Source organism: Bos indicus x Bos taurus, chromosome 2, assembly GCF_003369695.1.
Source record: "Bos indicus x Bos taurus breed Angus x Brahman F1 hybrid chromosome 2, Bos_hybrid_MaternalHap_v2.0, whole genome shotgun sequence".
Taxonomy (NCBI): domain Eukaryota; kingdom Metazoa; phylum Chordata; class Mammalia; order Artiodactyla; family Bovidae; genus Bos; species Bos indicus x Bos taurus.
The window spans coordinates 91,497,118-91,522,654 of NC_040077.1; the positions used below are offsets into that span (position 1 = coordinate 91,497,118).

The 25,537-nt window shown below is 36.0% G+C and overlaps 1 protein-coding gene across 10 annotated transcripts in view; it reads left to right on the forward strand.

The window, feature by feature from the left end:
- ABI2 (abl interactor 2) overlaps positions 1 to 25,537 on the forward strand; it is a 104,365-nt gene that overhangs the window by 38,822 nt on the left and 40,006 nt on the right. For 5 of the 10 annotated variants that reach the window (XM_027564983.1, XM_027564946.1, XM_027565005.1 and 2 more), the window contains exons 2-4: positions 10,495 to 10,662; positions 17,323 to 17,499; positions 19,022 to 19,039. In XM_027564983.1, the coding sequence (XP_027420784.1) occupies positions 10,495 to 10,662; positions 17,323 to 17,499; positions 19,022 to 19,039 (363 nt within the window). The remainder of the gene's footprint in view (positions 1 to 10,494; positions 10,663 to 17,322; positions 17,500 to 19,021; positions 19,040 to 25,537) is intronic. The other 5 variants (XM_027564999.1, XM_027565013.1, XM_027564954.1 and 2 more) reach the window with 1 other exon arrangement.

Genomic DNA, 25,537 nt, shown 5'->3' on the forward strand with positions numbered 1-25,537 from the left:
CTATAGTCCACGGGGTCCCGTAGAGTCGGACACGACTGAGCGACTGAACACAGCAGGTGTGTAGTGATGTCTTGTTTTTAATTTGCAATTCGTTCATGACATACAATGTTAAACTTTTCATATGGTTGTTTACATACTATCTTCTTTGGTGAGGTATCTCTTCAGTTCTTTTGCCCATTACAAAACTTTGCTTATAGTTGAGTTTTAAGAGTTCCTTGTGTATTTTGGTTACCAGTTCTGTATCAAATACGTTTTGTAAATATTTTGACTTACTTTGTGGCTTGTCTTTTCAGTATAACTATCATTTACAGAATTGGTTTTAAATTTTCTGTCTTAAATTTATGTTTTTAAATTTACATGTTTTTTACCTTGTTGGGTGCTGGGTTTTTATTTGCTTGTTTATATTTTGAAGCTTTATGATATTATTTTTAAAATTTTATGGTATTGCAGTTTGAAAGATCATAGTTGTCCTTTCTGACCATGGCTGTATATGTAAAATGTTTCCTCCATCTAGAGATCAGATAAGATAAAAGGGCCATCATTTATTGAGCTCTTCTGTTATGCCAAGTTCTGTGCTAAAGTCTTGGCATATAGGATCTCAATTAATCCTCCGTGTTTTTCACTTTCTGAGATAACTATGTCACATCTTCTTCTGTCTCTTTGTCCTCTTCAGTTTTATATATTGCCATGCCTCATACTTCAGACATTAAAACTAGGCTAAATCTTCATCTTTCCACCTTAAAATTTATGAACCTTTTCGCAGCTGCAGCAACTTTCTCCTTTTCCTTTTTTCCAAAAAGGACAGTTTCCAAAAGAACTGATCTCCTCTAGTCACTCCAGTTGAGCTCTCCCCTTCTGAAATATTTTGTTTTTTTTTTCTTGAACACTTTTTGCCTCTTCCACCTTTCCTTTCTCATTAGATAATTTATCTCTGTATGTAAACTGGGTATCTCCCAGCTAAAACCTTTCTTTACCACTGTATTCTCTTCAAGCTCTGGTTCCATTTCTTTAATTTGTTATATGGCCAACATACAAAGAGTTATCTATATATGCTTTCTTCAATTCTTAAAATTAATTCTGATCTGATTTCTATGCTACTACTCAGCTAAAAATGCTTTTTAAAAATTCATCAAGCAATTCCATATTGCCACAGCTATTTATTGGATGCTTTTCTGACCTCGTCTTTCCTGTCTTCTCAGTAGTGTGGCTATGTCTTCCTCTTGAAATAGTCCCTTCTCTTGATTTCTTCAGTCTCCTGGCAAGTGCGATATTTTTTTCTTTTCCTTTTGTAAGAGTATTTGGCATTCTTGGCACGTGCTTTTCTTTCTTCATCACCAAAGCAGAATAACCACAAAGCAAATTTAAGGCAATGCAGATATGTTCTTAAGTCCTTGGTAAAAATGGTGCTTTATTGTGTCATTTTTTTCCCCTATCACTTGTGTGGCTGAATGTTTTTCCATGTTTGTGTTCGTCTTGTGTTCTTTCCTTGGTGAATTGTGCATGTTTATCTAATTATGCTTTGCTGTTTTTCACTGTGACTTGTATAACTCATTCTAATTTGAATGCCATGCTTTTTTATAGACTGCATTCTCTTAAGAGTCTGGAAGCAAATGCAGAGATAAATGATCTAATGAGAAAGGAAAGGTGGAAGAGGCAAAATGCGTTTAAGGAAAATGCCCATTCTTCCTTAGGTATCATAGAAATTAATATTTGAACAATTCTTAAGACGTAAGAGTACATTTGTAGTATTCTGTGTGGGTTTTGGCAAACATTTTCCACTTATATGTAATGATCGGCCTATATTTTAGAAGCTGCCTCTTTAGTTTCAGTTAGATTGAGTAGTGGAGCATTTCTTTCCAATTTGGTTTAGTTACATGATTTCTTGGAGTGCAGAACTGAAAGCTCAGTTAATAGGTAATCTAAGAGTATTCCCCTCTCCTCAGACCATTATTGAGTCAGGTGCTGTGACTCTGCCATAACTTTACTGGGGGTTAATTATATGTGTGATATTGTAATTTCTTAGTAATTTTGTGAGAGATAAAAGTTCATTACTGTACTAACCTTAAATTTCAGCACATGTCTCAGTCTTAAAGTAGGGACAGTAGTGAACTAATCATATGTTAATAACACCAAACTTATATGTGTTCTGGATTCAAGAATCTTTTTCATGCCTCTGTGCCTTTATTTAGGCTGTTTGCTCTACCTGGAATAATTTCTCTCACTCCTGCTTGGCAGAATTGACTCTGTTCTTTGAGACTCTACTTGGATGGTCATCTAAGTGTTCCTACTTGTATACCACGGATATTCCTGACCATTCTGCATTAACATTTTCTGTTTATATGCCTTTCTTTGTATTGGACTGAAACTTTCTGGAGTGCAGAAAATAAGTCTCATTTTCATATTCTAGTATATAGTATGATGTCTGTCCTGTAACATTCAGTCTACAAGAATTTATTGAAATTAACTGATGAATTAATCATGGCAGATCTAGAAGAAATTGTTTAATACTTTAGGTAAGATAACCAATTAAATGAGAACTAAGTACCTGTACTTAACCTAATGTAATAATTTATACCCAGAACCAAAATAATTACATATTTTTCAGGCAGCATAGTAGACTGGACTAGAGTGAGTGAGAGGTTTCCTGCTGGAGAAGAGAAGGAAAGACAGTGGATCTGTAGAGGAGAATCCTTGCCTGCATGTCCATACTCATTTACCTTAAGTATTACCATTCTTTTCCTGCCCATTATCTATATGTTTAAATATACCAAATATGTTGTCCTTTTTGTGGAAGTGAAGAAGAAAAATAAATAATAGTAGTAATCTAGTATAATAATAACACAGTCTTGAGCTGTTCTAGAGGGTGTAAGGTTCTTAGTCTTCATATTTCTCAGTGCCCATCCCAGAACATCAAATTGAAAAACAAGTTTGAATTTACTAGTAAGTCATGAGTACCATGGATGGTGCCAGGGCTTCTGGAGATCAAAGAAATCACTTGGGTGATAAAAGTAACTTTGATTCTTTGGAACATTTTGGTGGATACACTTCAACAGATAATATGTAACTCCTGTGTGTAATATGATGTGAAGATGTATAAGGCATAATACTACCTTCAAGGTCTTCCCACATGGGGGAGTGTGGGAGTTTGGGTCAATGAAACACACACATAGTATAAAGTATGTGCTGTAAATCTGATAATTCCCACATTTGTTATCAGTGAGAAACGATGAGTATCACAGTCTGGGAAGATAAGGTAGGGAGTGAGTTGTTGGTGAAGTTGATGGGTTACAGGTGAAGAGAATAGGCAGAGGCACAAAGGTCAGAAACCAAAGTCTGTTTTGAGAACCGTAAGTCTTATTAAACTGTAATTTAAGGTTCTAGTAGGGTTGAATGGAAGATAAATTCTAGGCCATAATGAGGAAGACTGTAAATGAAAAGTAAAGGAGCTTTTATTTAAGTAGTTAAGATGAAGCTCTGGGGGCTTCAGAACTGATTTAGAAAGATGAATCTGCAGGACCATGTTTAAGATACCTGGAAACAGGTATAGCAGTCTTGGCAAGAGATAATGAAGGTTTAAAGTAGAGTGTAGGCAGGAACAATTGAAAGAAAGGAAAGAAAGTAGGGCACAGATAGAAAATAAGTATCATGACAACTGTTAAGGTGTAGGATACAGAGACGTGGAAAATAGCTGAGGTGATGGAGTAACGATGTTGTTAAGGGAAGTAGGAAGTAGTAGTTTGGGGGAAGGTGATGAGTTATAGATATACTATTATGGTGCATTATATGAGGTGAGGTGCCATGTAAATAGAAATACAAGTTTGGGAGAGACGGAAGGTAAGATGTAAATAATTAAAAAATTCTGTGCTTGGAAGTAATAGCTAAGGAAGGAATGAAACTTCTTTCTAAGGGTTGCAGGTATAGCAAGAAGAGCAGCCTGAAGACAGTCTTTGGAAATAAAGACTTTCTTATCTCTGTAACAGTTCAGTTCCGTCGCTCAGTCTTGTCCGACTCTTTGCGACCCCATGAATCGCAGCACGCCAGGCCTCCCTGTCCATCACCAACTCCTGGAGATCACTCAGACTCACATCCATCGAGTCAGTGATGCCATCCAGCCATCTCATCCTCTGTCGTCCCCTTCTCCTCCTGCCCCCAATCCCTCCCAGCATCAGAGTCTTTTCCAATGAGTCAACTCTTCGCATGAGGTGGCCAAAGTACTGGAGTTTCAGCTTTAGCATCATTCCTTCCAAAGAAATCCCAGGACTGATCTCCTTCAGAATGGACTGGTTGGATCTCCTTGCAGTCCAAGGGACTCTCAAGAGTCTTCGCCAACACCACAGTTCAAAACCATCAATTCTTGGGCGCTCAGCCTTCTTCACAGTCCAACACTCACATCCATACGTGAGCACAGGAAAAACCATAGCCTTGACTAGACAAACCTTTGTTGGCAAAGTAACGTCTCTGCTTTTGAATATGCTATCTAGGTTGGTCATAACTTTTCTTCCAAGGAGTAAGCGTCTTTTAATTTTATGGCTGCAGTCACCATCTGCAGTGATTTTGGAGCCCCCAAAAATAAAGTCTGACACTGTTTCCACTGTTTCCCCATCTATTTCCCATGAAGTGATGGGACCAGATGCCATGATCTTCGTTTTCTGAATGTTGAGTTTTAAGCCAACTTTTTCACTCTCCACTTTCACTTTCATCAAGAAGCTTTTGAGTTCTCTTCACTTTCTGCCATAAGGGTGGTGTCATCTGCATATCTGAGGATATTGATATTTCTCCCAGCAATCTTGATTCCAGCTTGTGTTTTTTCCAGTCCAGCTTTTCTCATGATGTACTCTGCATATAAGTTAAATAAGCATAGTGACAATATACAGCCTTGACGTACTCCTTTTCCTATTTGGAACCAGTCTGTTGTTCCATGTCCAGTTCTAACTGTGGTTTCCTGACCTGCATACAGATTTCTCAAGAGGCAGGTCAGGTGGTCTGGTATTCCCATCTCTTTCAGAATTTTCCACAGTTTATTGTGATCCACATAGTCAAAAGCTTTGGCATAGTCAATAAAGCAGAAATAGATGTTTTTCTGGAACTCTCTTGCTTTTTCCAGAGATAAGAAATCAGCATCATGAGGCAAAGAGAAAAAATAACCCAGTAGGAAGGATTAAGCATTGCCTAGATTGGATCTTGGCAATAGGTCACTTTATTCTATGTAAGAATCTTTTCTCATAGCACTATTTATACTAAACATAGCATACATTATAATATTCCTCTATAAACCTATGGTTTTTTTTCCTTTATCTAAATTTCTTCTTTTTTTCGGGAACTAAATCCCATCTAAGTAGGAATATCAGATAAATGGGTTGAGGTGCTACATAGTGCCTTTAATGCACAAACTATAACTCTGAAAATTAAATTTGCTTGTAGCAAAAGATAAGAATACTGTCCCAGATGTTTACTTTTGAGAAATTGTTTTTTTAATAATTACAAAATAACCTCGGTTATAATGCTTTTATGTAAAATAAGATGTCATTTATAGGGCTTCTAGGTTAAAGTAGCAACTTTTATATCACTTTTATTGAAATAGATGTATTTGAATTTATTCCAGTTTTTACTGAACACTTTATAGGAAAAAAATCTCAATATATGTGCTGCTGAAGCAAGCACAAAATTCTTAAACTTAGAATATCACCTCTTATAAAATTTGTTGTTGTTTACTTCCTAGGTCATGTCCAACTCTTTGCGACCCCTCCCCCTCCATAGACTGTATGTAGCCTGCCAGGCTCCTCTTCTATGGAATTTCCCAGGCAAGAATACTGGAGCGGGTTACCATATCCTTCTCCAGGGGATCTTCTTTACCGAGGGATTGAACCCGCGTCTCCTGGATTGCAGGAAAATTCTTTACCACTGAGATACTGGGGAAGTGGGAAAAATACATTAGAAGGAATCAGTAGCAGAATAACTGAGGCAGAATAATTGAATAAGTGAGCTGGAAGACAAAAGTGATGGAAATCACTGCCACAGAACAGAATAAAGAAAAAGGAATTAAATGAGGACAATCTCAGAGACCTTTGGGATTTATATATGTTATAATGCAACAACATCTGCATTATAGGGGTTCCAGAAGGAGAAGAAAAAGATTCTGAGAAAATATTTGAAGATATTATAGCTGAAAACTTCCCTAACATGAGAAAGAAAGCACTCAAGTCCAGGAAGCCCAGAGAATCCCAAATAGGATAAACTCAAGGAGGAACGTGCTGAGACACACATTAATCAACGTGACAAAAATTAAAGATGAAGAAAAAAATATTAAAAGCAACAAGGAGTCTTCCATGGAAAAGAAATCTTCCATAGAAAAGTAGACATACGTGAAACCCATCTAATATGGAAAGGCCTCTCATATCTTTGATTCAACAGTTAGCCACAAATTTTTTTGCATACATACTAGGAATAAAGGCATAGCATGAAGTGATTTGAGGGTTGAATTACGTTAATACTATTTGCTTTCAAAAGAATCTCAAAAGCTATCTATATAAAAATGGTTGCCTGGAAAGTATCTGTCCAAATATCCATCCCTCCCCTCGATTATTTGAAGTCTCAGATCAGATCAGATCAGTTGCTCAGTCATGTCCGACTCTTAGCGACCCCATGAATCGCAGCACACCAGGCCTCCCTGTCCGTCACCAACTCCCGGAGTTCACTCAAACTCATGTCCATCGAGTCAGTGATGCCATGCAGCCATCTCATCCTCTCTCGTCCCCTTCTTCTCTTGCCCCCAGTCCTTCACCAGCATCAGAGTCTTTTCCAATGAGTCAGCTCTTCGCATGAGGTGGCCAAAGTACTGGAGTTTCAGCTTTAGCATCATTCCTTCCAAAGAAATCCCAGGGCTGATCTCCTTCAGAATAGACTGGTTGGATCTCCTTGCAGTCCAAGGGACTCGCAAGAGTCTTCTCCAACACCACAGTTCAAAACCATCAATTCTTCGGTGCTCAGCCTTCTTCACAGTCCAACACTCACATCCATACATGACCACAGGAAAAACCATAGCCTTGACTAGACGGACCTTTGTTGGCAAAGTAATGTCTCTGTTTTTGAATATGCTATCTGGGTTGGTCATAACTTTCCTTCCAAGGAGTAAGCGTCTTTTAATTTCATGGCTGCACAGTCACCATCTGCAGTGATTTTGGAGCCCAGAAAAATAAAGTCTGACACTGTTTCCACTGTTTCCCCATCTATTTCCCATGAAGTGATGGGACCAGATGCCACGATCTTTGTTTTCTGAATGTTGAGCTTTAAGCCAACTTTTTCACTCTCCACTTTCACCTTCATCAAGAGGCTTTTTAGTTCCTCTTCACTTTCTGCCATAAGGGTGGTGTCATCTGCATATCTGAGGTTATTGATATTTCTCCCGGCAGTCTTGATTCCAGCTTGTGTTTCTTCCAGTCCAGCGTTTCTCATGATGTACTCTGCATATAAGTTAAATAAGCAGGGTGACAATATACAGCCTTGATGTACTCCTTTTCCTATTTGGAACCAGTCTGTTGTTCCATGTCGAGTTCTAACTGTTGCTTCCTAACCTGCATACAAATTTCTCAAGAGGCAGATCAGGTGGTCTGGTATTCCCATCTCTTTCAGAATTTTCCACAGACTTAAATTGAAGAAAGTAGGGAAAACCACTAGACCATTCAGGTATGACCTAAATCAAATCCCTTATGATTATACAGTGAAAGTGAGAAATAGATTTTTGGGACTAGATCTGATAGAGTGCCTGATGAGCTATGGAATGAGGTTCGTGACATTGTACGGGAGACAGGGATCAAGACCATCCCCATGGAAAAGAAATGCAAAAAAGCAAAATGGCTGTCTGGGGAGGCCTTACAAATAGCTGTGAAAAGAAGAGAAGCGAAAAGCAATGGAGAAAAGGAAAGATATAAACATCTGAATGCAGAGTTCCAAAGAATAGCAAGAAGAGATAAGAAAGCCTTCTTCAGCGATCAATGCAAAGAAATAGAGGAAAACAACAGAATGGGAAGGACTAGAGATCTCTTCAAGAAAATCAGAGATACCAAAGGAACATTTCATGCAAAGATGGGCTCGATAAAGGATAGAAATGGTATGGACCTAACAGAAGCAGAAGATATTAAGAAGAGATGGCAAGAATACACAGAAGAACTGTACAAAAAAGAAAAAGACCCAGATAATCACGATGGTGTGATCACTGACCTAGAGCCAGACATCCTGGAATGTGAAGTCAGGTGGGCCTTAGAAAGCATCACTACAAACAAAGCTAGTGGAGGTGATAGAATTCCAGTTGAGCTATTCCAAATACTGAAAGATGATGCTGTCCAAATGCTGCACTCAATATGCCAGCAAATCTGGAAAACTCAGCAGTGGCCACAGGACTGGAAAAGGTCAGTTTTCATTCCAATCCCAAAGAAAGGCAATGCCAAAGAATGCTCAAACTACCACCCAGTTCCACTCATCTCACACGTTAGTTAAGTAATGTTCAAAATTCTCCAAGCCAGGCTCCAGCAATATGCAGACCATGAACTTCCTGATGTTCAAGCTGGTTTTAGAAAAGGCAGAGGAACCAGAGATCAAATTGCCAACATCCGCTGGATCATGGAAAAAGCAAGAGAATTCCAGAAAAACATCTATTTCTGCTTTATTGACTATGCCAAAGCCTTTGACTGTGTGGATCACAATAAACTGTGGAAAATTTGAGTCTACTAACAAATAAATTTTAAAAAATTCAAAATTTCTGGTTATTCTCTGTAATATATACTCTAATTTAGAGTAATATTTGAAAAGTGTTACTGGCTTAGCTATTTTCTACTTTGAAGTCAAAGGTTGTTGATTTTTAATTCTGTTCAGATTTTTACTTGTTAGGATGGACCAGTGACTTACAAACTCCTTATATACGCAACCATAATCTAGACATTTTTTGATGCTTTTGAGTTGTGGTGCTGGAGAAGACTTTTGAGAGTTCCTCGGACTACAAGGAGATCAAACCCATCAATCCTAAAGGAAATCAACCCTGAATATTCATTGGAAGGACTAGTGCTAAAGTTCCAATACTTTGGCCACCTGATGTGAAGAGCTGACTCATTGGAAAAGACCCTGGGAAAGATTGAAGGCAAAAGAAGGGGACAACAGAGGATGCGATATTTAGGATAGCATCACTGACTCAATGGACAAGAATTTGAGCAAACTACAGAAGATAGTGAAAGGGAGGGAAGGCTGGCAGGCTGCAGTCCCTGAGATCACCAAGAGTCAGACACAACTTAGTGACTGAACATCAACAACAATCTGGAAATCTATATGATGTTTTTAAACAAGTATTTATCTTTAACCAGATTTGGTTTCAACTCTCGTTAATTTAAGTGTTAATAAAACAGAGATTACTAAAGATTAGGAAAAAAATCAATACAGTGATTCTTAACTCCTTTCAAGTTAAAGCATTATTTTTTGATTTATTTTAACTACTGCTTCTTCAGAAGAATTTTGCTCCCTCTGGGAGAAATTGTGTCTGGTTTACTGATTCTGAGTCCTGTACTGTGGCAGAAGGCAGAGTGGAATGTAGTGGATTTTGAACAGTTGATGACTACTCAAAGATGGAATGACAGTTGTTAGATAAAGTGATGTAGAGTTTTGGAAAGTGGTTTTATAGTCATTATCTTAATTGATATTCACAACTACTTAGAATATGACATACTATAGTATTAGAACTGAAATGAAGGTAAAGGATTTTGATTCAGAGGCTATGTCCTTTCTACTGAACCATAGAGTCTTTGTGTAGAATTAGGGCAGGAAAATGCTATTTGGCAGTTGCAGCATAGAATATGTAACCTTACTGTTGCTTTGCTTTGTGTTCTTGGAAATAATCGGTTCACCACTTTTTTACTGTGTAGTTTCTGTTTATCAAGTAAGATTTATAAGTCGCTATTTGTCTTCCATAGGGTTATAACACTTAAGATGCTTGGGAAGAAAGGATCCTATTACTATTTCTATTTTATCATGATCACAATTATTACTATTTTATATACTTTATCATTATCATTCTTATTTTTTTGTTATTATTACTTTAATCAGACCATTGCTTTATAGTCACATTGTATATGTTAGAGTGAAAGGAAAGGAAGAACTCAGGAGCGTAGAAAAATGTGCACCGGAATTTACGCATTCAAATCGGTGCAGCCTTTCCAAGCAGCAACCATGAGGCTGTGTGCTTGCTGCCATTTTTCAAAATATCCATCAGACCTCATTTTGTAAACAATGGCTTCAGGATTTTATTTACATCTATTCAACATGAAAACATGAGTGAACTCAAGTCAATTATTTAGTTGTTGGGTTTACATGAATACTGATAATTGGTTTTCAAAGCATTTTAAATTAGTGCATGTAGATTCAGCCACATAATGGTTTGGGTGAGTATTTTTGAAGATTGGATTGATAGAATGGGTTATCTTTGAAGTAATGATTGTTTGTTTGTTTTTCTAGTCAGCGGATAAGCAGCGAGCCCTAGAAGAAACCAAAGCCTACACCACCCAGTCCTTAGCAAGTGTTGCCTATCTGATCAATACCTTGGCCAACAATGTCCTGCAGATGCTGGATATCCAGGCATCCCAACTACGAAGGATGGAGTCTTCAATCAATCACATTTCACAAGTGAGACCACACTGTTTTCCTATTTTGTCCTGAGGAATACATGGTACACACATGCAGTCTGTAGTGCTGGCAGCCTTTATTGTGTGAGTTTACTCACATGTATGATTTGCAAGATACAAACTCAGTATTAGGTTGTTTTGTTTCCATCTTTTTTGTCTCATGATTATCTTCTCTGTGATTTTGATAGAGAAGAAAACCTTAATGGTTTCATTAAAACTCAGTTGTCAAGTTAAAATAATCAAATCAGACTTGAGTGTGAAATTTTGCCCGGTTTCTTCCAGTTTTTACTGAATTTTACACTTTAAATGTGGTAGCTTGATGAGTTCTTTAAATGCTTTTTCTATTACCTCAGTAATGTAAAGATTAATATAAGTGACCTTATAAAATTATCTTCATATGGAACTTAGAAAAAATAAATATAATACTTTTTCCATTATAAATGTCATGAATATATAGAAAAGAAAAAGTAGAAAAACAAACCCTTTCCCCACTACTCAAACTCTTCCTGTTAATATTTTGGTATATTTTGTCCAATTTTTTTTCTTCTAAATAATTTTTATTTAACATTTAACTGGAATTATCATATGTATGGAATTTTGAACTCTGCTGTTTTAGCTTACCATTACAACAAACATCTTTCCTTGGTGTTATAAGCTCTTCATAAACATTTTCAATGGCTCGATAATGTTTTATATCTATATCATAGTTTTCATACCCATTCCTGTATTTAGGGGCCATTTAAAATATTACTGGTGAAAAACAATTTATAATTTCAAAATACGTTTTTCAAAATACTAACAAAAGATTTTGGTCTTCTTTTTGAGATCTTTGTAGCATTTCTATTTTAGCACTTTGTCATTTGCATAACTTAGTGGTATTCAATACTCTTTAGAACTAAATGATTAGAACTCTTCCGGAATAGAAAGAGTTTTAAAATGTGCATATTATCTTTTTTTATATAAAGAATTCAGAACTCTTCTGAAATTGACCAGTCCATCAGTTTTTCAAAGTCTGATGTTTAATTTATGTAATTAAATTGAATGTATTCCACCTAATCAAATCACTTACGTAAAGTCTACCTTATTTTTCTGTTAAATTCATCAGACCATTCGGAGGGTTTTCTTGTTATTTAATAGTATGTAACCTTAAATCTGAATTTGCCATTCTAAGGGTTTTTTCACATTCCATAAAACTTCAGTTCAGTTCAGTCGCTCAGTCGTGTCTGACTCTTTGCAACCCCATGAATCGCAGCATGCCAGGCCTCCCTGTCCATCACCAACTACTGGAGTTTACTCAGACTCACATCCATCGAGTCAGTGATGCCATGCAGCCATCTCATCCTCTGCCGTCCCCTTCTCCTCCTGCCCCCAATCCCTCCTAGCATCAGAGTCTTTTCCAGTGAGTCAACTCTGCATGAGGTTGCCAAAGTACTGGAGTTTCAGCTTTAGTGTCATTCCTTCCAAAGAACACCCAGGGCTGACCTCTTTCAGAATTGACTGGTTGGATCTCCTTGCAGTCCAAGGGACTCTCAAGAGTCTTCGCCAACACCACAGTTCAAAAGCATTAATTCTTTGGTGCTCAGCTTTCTTCACAGTCCAACTCTCACATCCATACATGATCACTGGAAAAACCATAGCCTTGACTAGACGGACCTTTGTTGGCAAAGTAATGTCTCTGCTTTTGAATATGCTATCTGGGTTGGTCATAACTTTCCTTCCAAGGAGTAAGCGTCTTTTAATTTCATGGCTGCAGTCACCATCTGCAGTGATTTTGGAGCCCAGAAAAATAAAGTCTGACACTGTTTCCACTGTTTCCCCATCTATTTCCCATGAAGTGATGGGACCGAATGCCATGATCTTCGTTTTCTGAATGTTGAGCTTTAAGCCAACTTTTTCACTCTCCACTTTCACTTTCATCAAGAGGCTTTTTAGTTCCTCTTCACTTTCTGCCATAAGGGTGGTGTCATCTGCATATCTGAGGTTATTGATATTTCTCCTGGCAATCTTGATTCCAGCTTGTGCTTCTTTCAGCCCAGCGTTTCTCATGATGTACTCTGCATAGAAGTTAAATAAGCAGGGTGACAATATACAGCCTTGATGTACTCTTTTTCCTGTTAGGAACCAGTCTGTTGTTCATGTCCAGTTCTAACTGTTGCGTCCTGACCTGCATATAGGTTTCTCAAGAGGCAGGTCAGGTGGTCTGGTATTCCCATCTCTTTCAGAATTTTCCACAGTTTATTGTGATCCACACAGTCAAGTAGACAACATATAATTCATTGCTTGTTGTATTGCTGTGTGACTTAGACTTAAAAAAAAAAAAACATGGGTTAGTTTTAGTGAGTGAGAGGTAAATTTTTATTCTGAAAGGACCTCTTGGAGGAAATGGTCAGTGGCATTTTAAATGATGAAATATATGAACTTGGTTTCCTGTAGAAGGGATGTTGACAAATTGCTAATCTAATACAGAATTTTGGGATTTATACTTCAGATTCTTAACATTTCTGCATATTTGAAATTTGGGCATAGAACCCAGAAAAGAAATTAAGAAGAAAAGTGCAAATGCCAAAGAGAAATGAATATATTAGAGTTCCTAAAAAGGAGGGACAACTTTTTATTAGTTTGCAAGAGAAAATAGGCGAGATTGTGTGGATAAATGATGATAAGAAAATGACAACAAAAGTAATTATCTATGTTCTGATTGGAATTCTGTAATTCTTTGGTAGAAAAGTGTGGCAACCTTAAGGAGGAAAGTGATTGTTATTAATAAACTATAAGAATATGTATTTAGCTTATAAGAACTTTTTCATTTTGAGTATCACATAAATCTATATGATTTAATTAATGGGTCTAATTAATAATATCTTTTAAAGCTAGTCTAATGGAGTAAATAAAAAATGGGAGAGATGAATGGACGGAGACTGGTAGACTAGAAATAACGGGCTTGAGTCACAGCTCTCGAGAATAAGTTGTGCCACTTTCATTTGGAGTCTAGTATCTATAGAGGGCAATGCTTGGAAAAGCAAAGCATCTGCAACTCTGCGATGGCTGTTAAGTTTATACAGAATATATTCAAGTAGTTGGATGAGGAGTTGAGTAGGAGAAATGGGCTGATGGAAGCTATAGCAAATAAATGAGTAAATTTTTAAAATTTACATAGATTTTAAAAGCATTTGCCTTAAGGATTAAAATTTTTTTCGGTTACATTTAATGTACGGGTAGAGTCGTTTGTTTTAAAAGTCAACTGAATGTCAAAGCTATTTGATGCTCATTAGATTGGAATATTATTCCATTTTTCTATTATTCCATAGTATAAGAGGAAATATTTTCTAAAACAAATATTCAATAAATGGTGTAAACAAGGATTGGCAAACTTTTTTGTAAAGAGCTAGATAGTCAATATTTTTGACTTTGTGGGCCATAGAGGGTTTCAGACTCATATTATTTTTTGTGTTGTATTTTTTAAGCAACTGTTTAAAAATGTAAAAATCATCCTTAGCTTGTGCACCATGTAGAAGCAGGCAGTGGGCCAGTCTTGTGATGTAGGATTTAGTTTATAAGTTCTTGCTGTACAAAATAATGTTTTTCAAATGTGTGGTTTTAAATTTTATATCATCATACTTTATTAAAACATTATTTTGTTTATGGAGGAAGTCAAAGGTATTAAGATATTTTGAGGTCACATTTTTTTTCACATTTGAGTCAAAAATACTATGTTGGGGGAATTTAGAGAAAAGAAGGAATTGAAGAAGCAAAGAAATGGAAGTTTAGTCAGGTCAGAGATGAGATGACATGTATATAGGAATGGTTGTTAAGGGTTGTCTGGTAGAATGGTTAAGGACCAATAGATATTAGATATCTGAGGTATTTTCTAAACCCTGCTCTGGTTTCCTAAGATGTAGGCAGTCTTTTAGAATAGACAACTAGGAATGTATAACCAAACTGTTTTGGCTTTCTAAATATAGAAATATACTATTAAGAATTATGTTTTAAAATATCCCTTCAAGTTTAATGAGAATATAAGAAACAACAAAGAACATTTTTCTCACATTTCCTTCAACTAGTTCCTTTAAGCGTTTAGTGCTGGGCAAATGGTCACTTTCCTAATGAAGGGGTATGTATTTCCTTGTAACTCATTTCTATTTTGCCTTCTCTAGGAATCTAAACTAAGAATCTAAACTCTTAGTTTAGATATAGCTGCTATAATTTTATGCCCCTTATTTAGGATTATTTATGAAAGTTCTTTGATCATTTCTTTTGCCATATTGGTTTTCCTTTTATGCTTCCTGTAATGGTTTATACAGGTTTGGGCTATGTATTTATGTGTACATAAAGAGAATAGATAAGTAATATGTAAGTGCCTACAGTCCCTAGGTATAATCTCTTTGTTTTCATTCTTTTTAGAGTCTCAGTTTTTTCAAAGAATTTAAAATATGTGTTTGTTATAAAATATAACTATATATTAGTGCAAATACTAAGTGAAATGTTACCCCCTCTTCATTCTCCAGAGACATATTGATATTTCTAGCAGGAGAATTTGAAATTGAAGTTCCAGTTTGCCTCAAACTTAGAATTCTGTTATCGTTGGTTAGGTTTACATTCTTATATTTTCATTTCTGGATGAGATAATTATATTTTTAAAAACTAAGCAGAATGAAAACAATGTTGAAAGGATTATATTCTCTAATAAATTTTCTTTATTGATATGACAGAGACCAGTTATATATAAAAAATAAGGGTTATATTTTGTGTTTTTAGTTTAATTTAAAGTATACTTGACAAATATAAAATTTTCCTAGCTTATATTTTTAATAATTTCAGAATGACTCTTTAGAAATTATTCAAAGTAAATGTGGTTAATTTATATTTTTTCTGAATTTAAAAATAAATAAATCCCAATATGGTCACTAATACACAAACTTCTTTCTTCTATTTTAGCTCCCCCAACCAATGTAAAAGGAAAGCAGGTTTTGTAACTTATCTAATGTGCACAGAAAAAGTTCAAAGCCTATTTTGGTCTTAAAATGAAATACTTAATAATGCTAAGGTCTCTCCTACTTTCGCCAATATTTGATCTGATGCTTCACTTAGGTATTTATTAGTTATGCCCTTGAAGAGTCTGTTGCCTTTAAAATCTCTTGGTTGAAATAAGAGGCTTCAAGTCTGTTTCGGGTTTCCTTCAGATTTTATGTAGTTTAGAAGGATAAGTAATCAGTGTTCAGATTTCCTAAAGTTGTATTTAATATTGTCATAATGTCATAATATGACATAATAATGTCATAATATTGTCTTTCATTTTCATTTCTGTGTTACTACCTGGCTGTTCTTTAAGAAAGGGTAAATTGAAGTAGGTTTGGGGAAGAATCGGCAATAATTCCTGCTTAAGCCATGAATGGTGGCAAGAGATGTGAACAATTTAGTGAAGTATGTTTGAAACTTTTAAAACTGAAACCCACAGTTAACAATATATCTTATATTCCATCTGAACACTCTTGAATGTATGCACTTATGTACATAACAAATATTCTAAGAGGAAAGTACCTTACAGCGTGTGTGTCGTTTGACAGTTCTGTCCTTTTTCATTTAAAATAATTGCTGCTCATTATCTCACTAAATTGCAACTTGCAATTTGAAAAATGCTGTTTTAGTGTATTAATTACCTGTGCTTATGGAGAAATTCACCCTCTATTAGCAAATGGAAAATTGAGTAAAAACACATTGTTGTTACGTACTAAATTATATCCTGTTTTGAGCATTTAATAAAATAATGAAAATATTTTACTAGCATTTTATCATGATAAAACATAAGCATTTTTCTGTATAAAAGATGACTTATTTTTAACATTGTGTTTATATTTTAGGCCTTTTTAAATAAAAAGCTATTTAAACACTAAAAGAAATTACACTAATAGATTATCTTTAAATGTTACCAGATTAATTGCTGGTACTTTCTTAATTAGGCTAAATCTTAATAGAGAAGGAAAAAATTAGCATGCTTTAACCCAGAGGTTGGTAAGCTTTTCCTGTAAAGGGTCAGCTAATGAATATTTTATGCTTTGCAGGTCATAAGGTCTCTGTTGCAGCTGTTCACCTCTGCCATTGTATTGTGAAAATATTTAAGCAGGTAGAATGACTGGTGTTGCAGTAAAATTGTTTATGGAAACTGATATTTGAATTCCATATAATTACATGTCAAGATCTAATTTTTCTTTCGACTTCTTTTAACCGTTAAAAAATGTAAACACCACTCTTGGTTTTTCAGCTATAAAAAGATGGGTGATGGGCCAGATCGGTTTTTCCAGCCAGGATTTCTCAACCCTTCTTTTAGCCTGAAAATGGAGAAAGTCAGTTTGCCAGTCCAGGTTCAATGCACTATGCTGGATGCTTGGGGCTGGTGCACTGGGAAGACCCAGAGGGATGGTATGGGGAGGGAGGAGGGAGGAGGGTTCAGGATGGGGAACACATGTATACCTGTGGTGTAAAAAATTATTAAAAGAAAAGAAAAAAAAAAAGAAGAAAAAAAAAAGAAAGTCAGTTTTGGTACCAAAAGGAGAAATTTGCAATTGCAGTTAAGAATATGAATAATGATGTTAAATCTCTAAGTATTTATGTTTTTATTTTTCTGCCTATTAGGGGTATACATTTTTGTGTTTATGTTTTGTAGACCGTTGATATTCATAAAGAGAAAGTTGCAAGAAGAGAAATTGGTATTTTGACTACCAATAAAAACACTTCAAGGACACATAAGATTATTGCTCCAGCCAACCTTGAACGACCAGTTCGATATATTAGAAAACCTATTGACTATACAATTCTAGATGATATTGGACATGGAGTAAAGGTAAGCATAAGTTTTGTCAAACTTTAAAAAAAAATAGCCCATGATGGAACTAACTCTTTAGAAAATTAAATGCTTATCTTTTCTTTCCAGAGGATCATTCTTGGCCTAGTTATAGTTCTGAAGATTTCTTACCACTAATAACTGTGTTATCTTTCTTTTTAGTGCTGGGTTCTCAAGTTTTAAACAGTCATCTCTGAGTGAATTGCATTTGCTTAATCAGTTATGAAAATACCTCATGTACATCTGGAAATAAACGTAGTATTATATTTTAAATCCTTTAATGATTTAATATGACTAATTAAATATTATTCAGTATGTTATTAAAGTATTTGCTTTATCTCAAAAATATCAGCAAATTTCTGGCATTAGTTTTCAGAAAGAATATATATAAACACGGACTTCGAATTTTTCTAGAACAAATTTATTTCAACATTTTGGGTGAGGATAATGTAGATAAAAGTAGTAAGTTAATTTAGTATTTCCACTGCTTTTCATTATATAGCCATTATATATTTTGGCTTTTAAAATGTATTTAAGTGCCTGCTATATACATAAGGTACAGTAATCACAACTGATGAACTTACAACTTTCACTTAAATTGATACTTGTACTTAAGAAACTGTTCAGAGCTTCAGCTAAGTATTCGTTTATTTAAAGTTTGCGTCTCCTCAGTGATTTGAAAGACAATAACTTTTCAAATGTGATGCTGAGCAACTGTGTATATGCCTGTAAGTGAAACCATATAGTTCATGCAGTTGATTTATATATGCAAATTTAGAAAATATATCCCACACAAGGATGGCTAGAAATCATTTAAATCTAAATTGAATGTAGATCTAGGTAAGAGAATATGTACAATGTAAATGTAAAACAAAAATATTTTTCTCAAAGTTTTAAATCAAGCACTATCATCTGAAATTTAATATTTAATTTTATAATGAACACCTAATACATTTAGATTGCAGTACAAATTAGAGCATTTTAAAATAGGATGTATAATTGGATGGATAACTGAAATTTATTCTAACTTGGGAAAATTTTTTGAGATTTATTTGAGGCTAACAACTGCTAATAGAAAATTTTAGGATCCTTTCAGAATCTAATGGCAAAAAGACACTTAAAATATAAAACATCGTATTTGTACTTGCCCACTTATGTAATAATAAAAAGGTTATCCCCCTAACTCTTACTTAATTCTCCAATAATTGTTCTTTAGGAACTCTGTAATCACTTTGATTTTTCTGGACTTTTAATGTTTAGGGGTCACTAATTTGAAGAAATCAGGAATAAAGTTGTTTTTAAATAAAGGTGTCGTATATAATTTCATCCAAAAACTCCCGTTCATGACACATTCTGCTTTAACCACTCTTTCTATGATCTACTGAAACATTATTTTTTAATGCTGAATGCTTAACTTGTTTTTTCTTTGTTTTTTCCTTTCTCTTCACATCCTGAAGTTCCAACTAACCTTTCAATGCTTTTTTCCCCTTACCTCTTTTATTTGCTCCATTTATGCATTAAGTGGTTGCTTAGATTTAAGGTAAGAGATTCCAGGGCTGGATTTCCATTCTTTGTTCTTATATAGACTATTACATATGGGGAGTGAAGAGATACTTGGCACTTGGCCTTTTAAAACCAAGAAATAATTCCTTTTTCTTATTTTATTTTTGTCATGCAACTTTGTGTGTCTTTATGTTCCATGAGGGCAAATATTTTTGACTGTTTTGTTCATTGCCCGATCCCATGTGCCTAGGATAGTGCCTGACACACATTAGACACTTAGTAAATATTTGTTGAATAAGTGATTATTTTGCAATGTTAATATATTTTATGAAATGGAAATGTAAGTTACCCTATCATAAAATGTCATTATGAAATAAAATTAGCTGGATTTTTGTAAATGGAGACATTTTGTTATGGATTGGAGGGCTGCTAATGTGCTTTGTTTAACCCTCCCCCTGTGTAATACCTTTTTATTCTATAAATGGTGTGCTTGATCATACACCTTATGGCCACTATGTCATTATCTCTTGACTCAATCACTGTAAAAAAAATTGAAAATTGGAAAATATTCAGTGTTATGGGTGTTTTTTAAGTTGCAGTATCATATATTTTGCAAAAAATTAGCATTTTTATTCAAATTGCTTATAAATTATGTATTTCAGTATAACCCACTTTAAGAGGTTTCAAGCTGAGTAGTATTATATGTAAAACATCAAAAGCTCATGATAGTGTTTAACAAAATACAAGTTAAGAACTAGAGATAATCGCCTTTTTTAACTTGTTTCAGTAACATTGGAAGGAAAACTGAGAAAAGACGTTCAAGAGTAAACAAGGGGCCTGTCAGATAGAGTGATACTAAAATTATTGTCACCAAACTGAAAGTGCATTTCCTTTTTTTAACTTTTTTCTTAGCTGAATTCTATGATTCCTTTTCTCTCTCACACACACACACACACACACACACACACATATTCTTACCGTTCTTACCATATATTGTGCTGTTTGCCATGTCTTCAGTGTAGAAAGTGATAACAAGATGATGACTGAGACCTGAATCATCAACTAGCTACTAACCAGGGCCATAGAAAGTTAAACAGCTCATGGTAGAGAGATGTGACTAGAGGAGCCCAGGCAGATGTACTTCATGTGAGTGAGTGAGGCATGTGGAATTGTGAGGAGATTCGTTTGCATAAAAGAGGTAGAAATAGACCAAAAGTAGTGTTTGTGGCTACCTCTGCTTTTTCTGTGTTCAAATTTCGGCTACTGATACATGAACCTCCAAAGTGAGAGCAGTGCACAGAAAATTCAACTAAAGGAAAAACAAAACAATGGACCAGTTCTTTCCCCTTCAAGTTTAGACCATCTTGCCTAAAGAGCTACCCCTGGCTCATTTCCTCTAAACCCTACTATGATTCCTTCTTGACCTTTCTGGGTTCAGGATCCTGTTCTGTGTGAGAGAGAGGCCAGAGTGAGTGGAAAATGAGAGGTTCCTAGGAAGAAAGATCCAGTAAGGAAACATCACACTTGGAGAAAATTCCTTAACATCTTTGCAACAAAAACCCTACTCCCCAGGACTGTGGCTCCGTGCCATTGTTTCTGCTCTGTTGGGCTGGGGTGGACAGGGTAAGGAGTGTAGCCTGAGTCCCTCCTAGAAGCTAGAATGTGACAGTCCTCTGTCTTTCCTTTCTTCCTACCCTTCATTGTAAGTGTGTCTGTCTCCTCTATAAATTCGTGGCACATAGTGAATCATTTTGGGTGAACCAAAGCAATAGTAGAGTGAAAAACCATTCATCATATAGCAAGTCGTTATTTTTATGCTGGTAGAAAAAAAATGAGTGGCTTCAGAAGGTTGATTAACAGAATAATCGAATGTATTAAGATAGAAAATAGAATTTAAAAATGTTGAAGTTGGAAGGAACTTGCAAATAGTAAACTAGTCGAGTGGTTTTCCAGCTGAGTTTTTTGGAGACCCATGGTTGACATCAGGTACCCTGTAAGTCTCCTGATTCTTGGTTTCCTCCTCAGCTCATCGTGAGCTCTGTCTTTGTTCCCAGTCTTGTCAGACTTGATGGCTTTCAGATACACTCTTAACAGATACCATCTTTGGGACCAGACACATGGGATGTGACTCAAAAGTTGAATTTTTAACCTTTTATACATCACATCCTGGTTGTGTTTAATAGTTCTTCTCTGCTGAAATTTGGGTTAATTGTTTTTCCTTCAGTCAAATAAGAATAAATTGTAGGATTTAATTCATAAGACCTTTGAAAGCAATGGGTAATATTTTTACAGCAAGAGGCATAAAAAGTCGATGGTAGAGTGCAATATTGGAAGTATTTTAATATGTACCTGAGGCCATGTAAAAGTGGAATGTACCTTGAACTGGGATATCCTTTCCCCACTCTTTATTTTAATATTGAGACTTTTAAGATCTTGTTACTGATGTATTTGAAACAGATTTTTCTGTTGAAAAGTGAAAGAGTTGTCCACTACTGAAACTACGCTTAAGTACTTTTAAAATAAGTGTATTTATTTCAGTCAAAAATAGTAAAGGCTTCTGATCTGTGAATGTAGCTTTTCAGTTGAACGTTGTGCAAGCAGATTCTTAATGATTAATGAGTAGGGCTGGGAAGTCTCCTTTATGTTTAACACATTAAGAATATAACACTTTGGGAAAGTTTTGCTTGGGATCTTGAAGATTCATAACTTAATTCTGTAAAATAGTATTTGACTTTTTCACTCTGAGTGTCATCTTGTATGCGTCATTATCTACAGAAAATTGCCCCTCACATATCTAGGTTGTGGGTACAGCTGCAGATTCATTGTTAAGCATTTATTTGACACACTTGGAAGAAAAACACCACAATAGCAACACCTTGTGGGGGAGTCATCTGCGTTTGCCTCTTTGTTCCAGTCTTGAGCCACCAATTCTGTCTTGGCAAAAGCCAGTTGTTGGAAAATTGTTTCAAAAATTAAGCAGAAATTTATCCATCTTTTTTCTTCTATTCTTTTTTATCTGTTCTTCCCTCCTTACTCCTAATCTCTTATTCATTATCTCTGTAGTTCAGTTCACTTGCTCAGACATGTTTGAATCCTTGTGACCCCATGGACTGCAGTACGCCAGGCCTCCCTGTCCATCATCAACTCCTGGAGTTTACTCAAACTCATGTCCATTGAGTTGGTGATGCCATCTCATCCTCTGTGTTCCCTTCTCCCACCTTCAGTCTTTCCCAGCATCAGGGTCTTTTCAAATGAGTCAGGTCTTTGCATCAGGTGGTCAAAGTATTGGAGTTTCAGCTTTAACATCAGTCCTTCCAATGTATATTCAGGACTGATTTCCTTTAGGATTGACTGGCTAGATCTCCTTGCTGTCCAAGGGACTCTCAAGAGTCTTCTCCAACACCAGAGTTCAAAAGCATCAATTCTTTAGCACTTAGCTTTCTTTATAGTCCAATTCTCAGGTCGACTTCTACATGACTATAGTATACATGACTACTGGAAAAACTGTAGCTTTAACTAGACAGACCTTTGTTGGCAATGTCTCTGCTTTTTATATACTGTCTAGGTTGGTCATAACTTTTCTTCGAAGGGGCAAGCGTCTTTTAATTTCATGGCTGCAATCACCATCTGCAGTGATTTTGGAGCCCAAAAAAATGAAGTCTGTCACTGTTTCCACTGTTTCCTCATCTATTTGCCATGAAATGATGGGACCAGTTGCCATGATCAGTTTTCTAAATGTTAAATTTTAAGCCAACTTTTTCACTCTCCTCTTTCACTTTCTTCAAGAGACTCTTTAGTTTGTTGCTTTCTGCCATAATGTGGTGTCATCTGCGTATCTGAGGTTCTTGATATTCCAGCTTGTGCTTCATCCAGTCAAGCGTTTCTCATTATGTACTCTGCATTTAAGTTAAATGAGCAGAGTGACAATATACAGCCTTGACATATTCCTTTCCCAATATGGAACCAGTCTGTTGTTCCATGTCCAGTTCTAACTATTGCTTCCCGACCTGCATACAGATTTCTCAGGAGGCAGGTCAGGTGGTCTGGTATTCCCATCTCTTTCAGAATTTTCCACAGTTAATTGTGATCCACACAGTCAAAGGCTTTGGCGTAGTCAAAGCAGAAGTAGATGTTTTTCTGGAACTCTCTTGCTTTTTTGATGACACAATGGATGTTGGCAATTTGATCTCTGGTTTCTCTGCCTTTTCTAAATCCAGCTTAAACATCTGGAAGTTCATGGTTCATGTACTGTTGAAGCCTGGCTTGGAGACTTTTGAACATTACTTTGCTAGCTCACACCTCATATGAGTGAGATGAGTGCAATTGTGTGGTAGTTTGATTGTTCTTTGGCATTGCCTTTCTTTGGGATTGGAATGAAAACTGACCTTCATCAGTCCTATGGCCACTGCTGAGTTTTTCAAATTTACTGGCATGTTGAATGCAGCACTTTCACAGCATCATTTTTTAGGATTTGAAATAGCTCAACTGGAATTCCATCACTTCCACTAGCTTTGTTCATAGTGATGCTAAGTCCCACTTGACTTTGCAATCCAGGATTCTGGCTCTAGGTGAATGATCCCAGCGTCGTGATTATCTGGGTCGTGAAGATCTTTTTTATATAGTTCTTCTGTGTATTTTTGTCACCTCTTCTTAATATCTTCTGCTTCTGTTAGTTCCATACCATTTCTGTCCTTTATTGTCCCTATATTTGCATGAAAAGTTCCCTTAGTATCTCTAAGTTTCTTGAAGAGATTTTTAGTCTTTCCCGTTCTGTTGTTTTCCTCTGTTTCTTTGCATTGATCACTGAGGAAGGCTTTCCTATCTCTCCTTGCTATTCTTTGAAACTCTGCATTCAAATGGATATGTCTTTCCTTTTCTCCTTTGCCTTTAGCTTCTCTTCTTTTCTCAGCTATTTGTAAGACCTCGTCAGACAACCATTTTGTCTTTTTGTGTTTCCTTTTCTTGAGGATGGTCTTGATTATTGCCTCCTGTACAATGTCATGAACCTCCATCCATAGTTCTCAGGCACTCTATCAGATCTACTCCCTTGAATCTATTTGTTACTTCCACTGTATAATTGAAAGGGATTTGATTTAAGTCATACCTGAATGGTCTAGTGGTTTTCCCTACTTTTCTCTGTAGTGGATTATGTTAAAACTCTTGTTACCTTAGGCTTTTTGTCTTCCTGTCTTACTAAAAATTTTACCTTTCTCCTGAAGCTACACTTGAATGCCTGATTTCAGTTTTGATTTCCCTCAGAGAATCTCATGGTCCTTTTCCTGTTGACTCAGAGAATTGAAATAAGAACATATATCCTCTGAGGAGAGGGATAGAGGTCTCTAGGAAGCCAAAGATTATGCACTGGATGGGACTGCTGGGAACAGCACTGGACACGGAATGAAAGCCTTCGGGTGTTTGCCCACAGCTTGTGCCCATCCTCACTTCGCCACCTCCAGACACGAACTGTACATACTACTCCTCTTCTCTTAGTGTGTTTAAATTTTGCTCTTTTTAAAACTTGGTAACACTCCAACTCAGATTTTTCTCTATAAAACCTTCCTTCTGTTTGGTCATTCTTCTCACATTGATACTTCTTTTTTGGAGTTTTCTGTATTATTTGTAGAAATTACTTTTTGTTTTCAGCAGGGTGTCTTAGTTATTCTAAAATAAGTCCCTTGAAAGCAGAGAAATCATTTTATAGACCTTTGTCTCCCCTTATTTTTCTTATTCTTTTAGTCTTGTGCCCAGAGGTCTGGTGGTCGGTGGTTTACATGAGCGATACACCACAGGGCTCAGTTTAGAATGTGTCTCCCTCTATTGTGGCAAGTTGTCTATTCCTGGAGAGTGCTTCCTAACAGAGGTGATATGCTCTGTGAGCTAAAGATACAAAGCTACTTTGTGAACTCTAGTATTTTTTAAAGAGTATTTACAGGGTATTGGAAAGCTCCGAGATTAGTAATGAACATTATATATGATATGCATGATATTATATATCAAGGTTCAAGGAGGTACTGCATATACCAAAAAAGGATAGGGCAGGAAAGATAGGAGCACTTTAGAAACAGTATTAAGGTGTAATGATTGGCCTGATAGTTGGTGCTAGTTGTGATCTCCAAAGTTTGGAGATGAGAGAAAACCACTCTGGTCCTAAAGGAACTGCTCTTACTCTCAGTATTGTCTGCATTTCTTAGTCCAGGCCAGTGGGAAAGTATTTGAGTTTGGTCATGCATTAACCTTTGTCACCTAAATGAAATATTTCTTCTGTTCTTGAGTGTTTCTTTCTGGCAGGGAAAAAATAAAAGACTTCTGCTGTTTCTCCATGTGCCTAATACCTGTTTCATTTAGCTCTCAGTGATGACTTTTTCCCTTCATGGCATCAAAAAATACCCACATTAACTGAATTATTGTTGGAATCAGCCACCAAAGTTTCATTCCAGTTCCCAAGTAAAACTTTGGAGAGAATGATTAGCACTGCTGTTTATGATTCAGGACCTCTGACTACACACTTGCATGCCAGATGATAGTTTTGCCTAGG